At 33.2% G+C, this 8,575-nt stretch overlaps 1 protein-coding gene across 2 annotated transcripts in view; it reads left to right on the plus strand.

Annotated features, from left to right (window-relative positions):
- The window catches only part of LOC136829690 (ETS-related transcription factor Elf-1-like), a 6,087-nt gene extending 2,872 nt beyond the window's left edge, over positions 1-3,215 (plus strand). The window contains exons 3-6 of one of the 2 annotated variants that reach the window (XM_067088488.1): positions 570-794; positions 926-1,111; positions 1,352-1,544; positions 2,064-3,215. In XM_067088488.1, the coding sequence (XP_066944589.1) occupies positions 570-794; positions 926-1,111; positions 1,352-1,544; positions 2,064-2,175 (716 nt within the window). In that variant the 3' untranslated portion in view covers positions 2,176-3,215. The remainder of the gene's footprint in view (positions 1-569; positions 795-925; positions 1,112-1,351; positions 1,545-2,063) is intronic. The other variant, XM_067088489.1, reaches the window with a different exon arrangement.
- The last annotated feature ends 5,360 nt before the right edge of the window (positions 3,216-8,575 follow it).

Raw genomic sequence — 8,575 nt, forward strand, 5'->3', positions numbered from 1 at the left:
CTCTCTCTCTGCAGGCTGATTTCCCTTTGGAGCTCTCTTGGGCTTCTACAGTAAAGTCTGCTGACTCTGTCCAAAAGGGGTTTCAGCTGAAGATTTAAAGAGAGAGTTTAGCAGATGGGCAAGTAATCTCATAGCCTAGGCTTCACACCTTTCACAGACTTGGGTGAGAGAGTAGGACGAACAGTTAAAAGTCTAGATTAAGTCTCAACTCATGCGAATGTGACTTTGTTGTACAAAGGTAAACTGAAGTAGAAAGGATGCCATACAACTAGAACTTCTTCAGAAGTTCAAGCGAAGGTGCAATGCATTACTACCCTAATGCCATTCTCCTTGCATTTTGATACATTTTATCTATTTATTAATTTAGTTTTTCTTTTTCAATAAGTGAGATCTCTTCTTTCTGTTTTTCCCTTTAACCTCCTCTTACTTCTTCCTAATGAACACCTTAATAATATTCTTTGGAAGTTTGAATTTCAAGTCAGTGGCCCCTGTGGTGGGCTTGTTCCATATGGATAGGGTTCATTTTCTGAATAATAATAATAAAGAAAGGCTTTTTGTCTCTCTCACAGATCCCAGCCTCCGCCCTGCTATACTTGGGACGGGAACCCGAACGGAATACTATTCCGCCTTCGACTCCAGCCCTCCTCAGGACGAAGGAGACTACCACATAACAGACATATCTCATGTCATGCCCCCCGCCCCTGACGACCTCTTCGAAGTCATCGACGACTTGTTCAGCAGCGGGTCGGAAGTCGACAGTTTCCTCGATGGCTCTAAGAGCTCTTTGGTCATGGGTGAGTGAATCAGCCCGGTGTTGTGGCCGGAGAAAGGGGGATGACTGTATATATATATATATATATATATATAAATCAATCTTATTTCTAACTCACTCACTCCCTTCCTTTCTTGTCCCCCTAAACAACAGCAGAAGAAGAAGCGGATCTGCTTAATCAGGAACTCGTCGACCTAGGGGCAACCGGCAACGGCTTGCACGAGGTCCCGGGGTCACCATGTCCCCAGCCGACGACCCCGATTCCGTCCCCGCTGACCCAACCCCTCGATTCAGGCACCAGTATCCTCAGCAAAATCAAGACGAACTCCCGGAAACGAGGTCAGAGTAGGTCGATGCATTGCTTTTTGTGTCTTCTGTGGAAAATCGGAAATAATTGTTGATGTTTTTGCTTTCTCACGCACTTGGTTTTTGGAGGAGTCTTGCACGTGGCTATAAGTCTCTCTCTCTCTCTCTCTCTCTCTCTCTCTCTCTCTCTCTCTCTCTCTCTCTCTCTCTCTCCACCCTATTCGACATTCAGAAACCTCCCCAACACTCTGACGTCCTCCATTCTCTCTCCAGAACGCGGCCCCAAGAACTGGGAGTACTTGATGCGGCTCCTTGCCGACAGGTCCTACAACCCGAAGGTCATCAGGTGGGAGGACGAGGAAGCCATGACCTTCAGGATCGTCAAGCCCCACGTGGTGGCCAAGATCTGGGGCGAGAGGTCGAACAAGTCCAACCTGACCTACGACAGTTTCGCGCGGGGCCTCAGGTATGTCTACTCTGGGCGAACCACTCAGTCATTGTGTGCTTGGGTATGTCTGGTCAAAGGGTTTCTCACTCCCTCTCTTTTACTCTTTCTCCCTCTCATTCTGAGTCCGTCTGTCCGTCTGTCTGTCTCTCTCTCTTCCTGAGTTCCTCTCTCTCTCTCTCTCTCTCTCTCTCTCTCTGATTCTGAGTCTCTCTCTCTCTCTCTCTCTCATCCTGAGTCTATCTGTCTGTCTCTCTAAGTCCGTCTAACTAAGTTGCTTTCATACTATCAGCCGGATTATCTCACTAATTCTGTTATTTTCTTCAAGATGTTTTTTTTTTATTAAATATTTAGATATGTTCCGAGACCAATAACTGATCGTTTGGCTGAAGATCAGTTTCTGATTGACTCTGAAAAATCCATTAAGACGCTACTGCTTAGACCAGCGTCCGGTTTGGGAAGCGTAGGACTGACGTACCACTTTGTAATTTATATCTTCTTATTCTTCTCCTCCTCCTCCTCCTCCTCCTCCTTCTACAGGTACCACTACAGGACCGGGGCGCTGAGGGCCGTCTCCGAGAGGCAGCTGGTGTTCAAATGCGGGCCCAAAGCCACGAAGTACCTTCAGGAAGCCTTGAATCACGTTATCTGAGAGACCTCAGAGAAACCTCCTGGCTGACTGACTGACTGGTTGGCTATGGCCTCAGGTAAAGCACCAGCCAGCTTGTCAGTGTTACCAACATTCGTTTTACCATGGACCTCAACTCGGAGAACCTTTCACTCAGGATAAGAGTCAGAGCTAGAAATGAAGGGAGTTAGAAGAAAGCATTAGGAGCTTTTCAACCATGAAACAGAAGCGTTACCAAAGACATTCACGAAAGCAGCCATTCGCAAGCGAGCGAGCGAGCTAGCAAGCAGTACTAAACAAAAGACTTGAGCTTAGAGGGAGAAGGGATCAGCTTTGATCTGGCAACGGTTGTTGCCGCCAACTTTTGCATTCATGCGCCCAGCAGCTGTGCTCACGTGAGTGGATGAAAGTGCTATGCAGAAGTTTGTGCTTTTTATACTTACCTGTGTGTACGCAAATGTTAATTGAGTCACAGGTGACACATTCACCGTGCATTTGGAATAACATAAAACCAGTGGGAACCAGATATTATTATTATTATTATTATTATTATTATTATTATTATTATTATTATTATTATTATTATTATTATTATTATTGTGGAACAAGCACATCAAAGGGCCATTGATCTGAAACTCAAGCTTCCAAGAATATGGTGTTCATTTTAGATAAGTAACAGAAGGCGACAGGAAATTCAGAAAGAGATCACTTACTGCAAAAGAAAAAGATAATAAACAGTCTATTTATCTATTATTCAATAAATAAATAGATAAGAATATAAATTAATGATCAAAACACAAGGAGAATTGTTCAAGGGCAGTCATGCACCATTCAACACCTTCCCAGCCATGGATTCAAACCTATACAATTTTTCATTGAGTGGTAGTGCTCTTCTCAGTTTCATGGCTGAGTGGGTAGGTGTTCTGTCGCCTGAGTGGTGTCTCAGAGAGAGACACAGGTTCGAATCCTAGACAGTAATGGGTATTTTGTGGCTTAAAGACATAATTATGTTTTCCTACGAATGTCTGTTAGGTGTGAAAACGATGTATTTTGCGTCAAAACTACACAAAAATGAACTTGAATATAATAATAATAATAATAATAATAATAATAATAATAATAATAATAATAATTATTATTATTATTATTATTATTATTGGACAAACAAACCCACAGGTATGTATGTATGGGTACAAATATGTTTAGAAATAAATCTGTACAGATTCCCGAAGCTCCGTTTATATCTGTTATAATCATATTCCAAATATGATTTGCTCATACATAACCGTGGATTTGTTCTCCATTTTGAGACCCATGCTATTACTGCTATTATTATTATTACCATTATTATTACTATTATGTATAAAAAGAATCAAACCCTGAGAACGTGATATGATTTATTAAGGCGACAATGAGAAATTTTTTATATGAATTTTTAGGGAAATATAAGTTGTATATATTAAAAGAATTCTCGTTTGTTTCTCTCTACATTTTTAATTTTCTGTCAAGAAAACTGTTGTGACGGCTTTGTCTGTCCGTCCGCACTTTTTCTGTCCGCGCTCAGATCTTAAAAACCACTGAGGCCAGAGGGCTGCAAATTGGTAAGTTGATCATCCACCCTCCACTCGCCAAACATACCAAATTGCAGCCCTCTAGCCTCCTCAGTAGTTTTGATTTTTATTGAAGGTCAAGGTTAGCCATATTTCATGCGTCTGGCAGCGCTTTCCGGAGGCGTTAGATGCACGTCCACTCAACCGTATCTGGGGAGTAACTGAGAGTTGGGAGGTTGTGGCTGATAGTTTCATACAGCGTTACACACAGTACAGAAAACTCGCTTGCGTAGAAGAAACTTCGACACATTTTTTGCATGCTTTGGATTGTAGAGAAATTATTCCTGTGACTAGTGTGTGTGTGTGTGTGTGTGTGTTGTTGTTTGTTGGGGGCTGGGCTGGCGTGGATCTTCCACAAATATCCAAAGTACACAAACAAATATATGTTTTTTATTGGCTCCTATGCAGTGACATAGGTGGTTCACTGGATCTTTCGTTCTCCCATCACGGTGCTATTGTTTATTAAAGAATATAAGTCACTATTTAGCCCTTATTTTACGTAATAATAATAATAATAATAATAATAATAACAATAATAACAATAATAATAATAATAATAATAATAATACTTTCTCCTTCCCTAAACCTCCGAAACCGCCAACGACGAAAGAGCGAAAGGAAGCGAGTAGGAATAGTCCTTTTTCTCCCGCGAAAGTCGGGACACCCGCAAGTGTCCTTTCTAAGGAAAGGCGAGAGCGAGTCCTTGGGTCCTTGTCACGATCTAGGAAACAGGAAGAGATCCTATGACGCTCCACGCGGGAAGAACAGACACGCAGAGACGCAGGTACTGAAACCGTGCGTCAGTAGAGTTCCTGGGGGCCGAGAGGGAGTCCTGGAGTCTTCTGAAAGCGAAGAAGAAGAAGAAGAAGCAGCGTCAGTCTCTAATGTCAACAAACGGATGTGAATCAGTGCACATCCGGACGGCAAGGTGGGATAACGCTTGTTGCTGCTGTTGCTCAGGCTCTGAGGGTCAACGCAGGTAAACTGGTATAACATATCTCTCTCTCTCTCTCTCTCTCTCTCTCTCTCTCTCTCTCTCTCTCTCTCTCTCTCTCACCCAGATACATACGTAAACACATTGAAGGATGCATTATTCTATACATAATACATACGTTTCTTAGCATGTATGAGCAATTTAAATGTGCAAATGGACGTATTTATTGTTATATGTGTCAGTTTGCAAACATTGCCATTGACCAGTCTCTCTCTCTCTCTCTCTCTCTCTCTCTCTCTCTCTCTCTCTCTCTCTCTCTCTCTCTCTCTCTCTTATGAAAATTGAAAGATAAAGAGATAAATTGATAGACAGGAACATTGATAGATAGGCAGGTAAATTGATAGATAGAGAAACAGAAAAATAAATAGACTGACAGATATTTGCCTTGATGAAATACCAGTTTCCTACTCATGACTAAACCTTATGACTCTCACTGATTCCAAATATGGCTCCCAACAAAAGAAAAAATATAGGATCCTCTTTTCCCCCCCCAAAAAAAGGGAATAGTTTACCTAAACTGACTCAAAATAACGAGGCGTTGTTATTATAAAAATGACATTCGTTCCCAAGGAAGAAGATCATCCGCAATAATGCTTTTGTTTACCAAACAGAAGCCTCGGCTGCTATTTAATTATTTATTGAAAATTTCCAAATGTTTTCTTTTATTTTCTTTTGATTTTTACGTCATTTTTCTCTCTTTTTTTTACATTATTTTTCTTTTGTATTTTAGTTATTTTTCTTTTATTTTTTAGGTTTTTCTTTTATTTTTACGTTATTTTTCTTTTATTTTTTAGGTTATTTTTCTTTTATTTTTATAGTTTTCTCTTTTACCTTTTAAGGTTATTTTTCTGTTACTCTTTAGGTTATTTTTCTTTTATTTTTTATTTTATTTTTTCTTTATTTTTCTGTTATTTTTCTTTTATTTTTTACGTTATTTTTCTGTTTTTTAAGGTTATTTTTCTTTTATTTTTCACGTTATTTTTCTGTAATTTTTAAAGTTATTTTTCTTTAATTTTTAGGTTATTTTTCTTTTATTTTTTAGATTACTTTTCTTTTATTTTTTAGATTATTTTTCTTTTAATTTTTACGTGATTTTTCTTTTATTTTTAGGTTATTTCCCATTTATTTTATTACGTTATGTTTCTTTTATTTTTTAGGGTTTTTTTATTTGTTAGGTTACTTTTCTGTAATTTATTTAGGTTATCTTTCTTTTATTTATTTAGACTATTTTTATTTTAGTTTTCAGGTTATTTTTCTTTTATTTTTTAGGTTATTTTATTTTTATTTTTTAGGTCATTTTTTTATTTTTTACGTTATTTTTCTTTTATTTTTAGGTTATTATTCTTTTATTTTTTTACACTATTTTTTATTTTTTAGATTATTTTCCTTTTAGTTTTTAGGTTATTTTTCTTTTATTTTTTTACGTTATTTTTCTCTTATTTTTTAGGCTATTTTCCTTTTATTTATTTAGCTTATTTTCTTTTACTTTTTTAGGTATTTTTTCTTTTATTTCTAGGTTATTTTTCTTTTATTTTTTTTTTTAGCTTATTTTTCTTTTATTTTTTAGGTTACCTTTATTTTATTTTTAGGTAATTTTTCTTTTATTTTTTAAGGTTATTTTTCATTTTTTTAAGGTTGTTTTTCTTTTATTTTTTAGTTTATTTTTCTTTTATTATTTTAGGTTATTTTTCTTTTATTTTTTAGGAAACTTTTATTTTATTTTTTAGATTATTTTTCTTTTATTTTTTAGGTTATTTTTCTTTTATTTTTTAGGTTACTTTTCTTTTATTTTTTTGATTACTTTTATTTCATTTTTAGGTAATTTTTCTTTTATTTTTAAGGTTATTCATCCTTTATGTTTTAGGTTATTTTTCTTTTATTTTTTAAGTTTATTTTTCTTTTATTTTTTAGATTATTTTTCTTTAATTTTTTAGGTTATTTTTCCTTTATCTATTAGGTTATTCTTCTTTTATTTTTTCCGTTATTTTTCTTTTATATTTTTAAGTTATTTTTCTTTAATTTTTTAGGTCATTTTTCTTTTACTTTTTTAGATTATTTTTTTTATTTTTTATGTTATTCTTATTTATTTTTTTATGTTATTTCTCTTTTTTAGGTTATGTTTTTCTTTTATTTTTTAGGTAATTTTTCTTTTATTTTTTACGTTATTTTTCTTTTATTTATTTAGGTTATTTTCATTATATTTTTACGTTACTTTCTTTTATTTTTTAGGTTATTTTTATTTTATTTTTTAAGTTAATTTTCTTTTATTTTTTACGTTATTTTTATTTTTTAGGTTATTTTTCTTTTATTTTTTTAGGTTCTTTTTATTATATTTTTAGGCTATTTTCTTTTGTTTTTTTTAGCTTATTTTCATTTTAGTTTTTAGGTCACTGTTCTCTTATTTTTGAATTATTTTAATTTTATTTTTAAGGTTGTTTTTCTTTTACTTTTTTAGGTCAATGGTTTGACTCCTTTGAATCGAGGCTTCGAAAGGCAATTATGAATCATAATTATTGATCAGTTTTCTGAGGAAATGATTATTTAACTGATTGATCACATTTTTGAATGAATAAATCTAAATTAATTTAGATAATTGTTCAGTTATAATATTCATTAATTAGTTCTGCAGATGAACAGTTTCGTAGCTGACTTATTTCCTCTTGAAGCTGAATCTTTTGTTTCTGTTTAATCTGGAATACTTATTTAATTCAGGAATATTTATTTAATCAGATATATTTTATCTAATCAGAAATATTTATTTATCCATAAATATTTAGTTGATTAGGAATATTTATTTAATCAGATATATTTATTCATCCATAAATATTTATTTAACCAGAAATTTTTATTTTGCCAGAAATACTTAATTAATCAGAAATTTATATTAATAAGAAATATTTATTTAAACAGAAATTTTTATTTAATCAGGAATGTTGATTTTGTCACAAATATTTATTTATTCAGGTATATTTATTTGATCAGAAATATTTATTTAATCAGGAAGATTAATTTTGTCACAAATATTTATTTATTCAGATATATTTATTTAATCAGGAACATTTATTTATTCAGTAATATTTATTTATTCAGTAATATTGATTTAATCAGAAATATTGATTTTCTCAGAAACATCAATTTAATCAGAAATTTTTATGGAATCAGAAATATAGATTTAATCAATAATATTAGAGACCAAATCCCGACTCTCTCTTAGAATACCAAAAAAGCATAGATTTATTCTGATATAAAATTTATTCCTTTAATTTAAGGTTTATTCCTTTTTTTAAATAAAAAAATATTTGGTGAACAAACGTCCATCTCTAAATATTATTATTATTATTATTATTATTATTATTATTATTATTATTATTATTATTATTATTATTATTCAGAAGATGAAGTACTCTATTCATATAGATTATTATTATTATTATTATTATTATTATTATTATTATTATTATTATTATTATTATTAGAAGTTGAAGAACCCTATTCATATGGAACATTATTATTAACCCTATTCATATGGAACAATATTATTATTATTATTATTATGCAGAAGATGAAGAACCCTGTCCATATGGAACAAGAAGCCCACCAAAGGGTTCACTGACCTGAAATTCCAGAATAAGCTTCCAAAGAATATTATTAAGGTGTTCATTAGAAGGGGAGCAGAGGTACAGGGGAATACAGAAAGGTGTTCTGACGTCTGGTGTGGACCTCTGGATTGGGACCAGTTGGGTTGTTCCGAATGTGAAATGCAGAGAATATATATATATATCTATATATATACATATATATATATATATACATATATCGT

The sequence above is a fragment of the Macrobrachium rosenbergii genome, chromosome 45 (genome assembly GCF_040412425.1).
Source record: "Macrobrachium rosenbergii isolate ZJJX-2024 chromosome 45, ASM4041242v1, whole genome shotgun sequence".
Lineage (NCBI taxonomy): Eukaryota > Metazoa > Arthropoda > Malacostraca > Decapoda > Palaemonidae > Macrobrachium > Macrobrachium rosenbergii.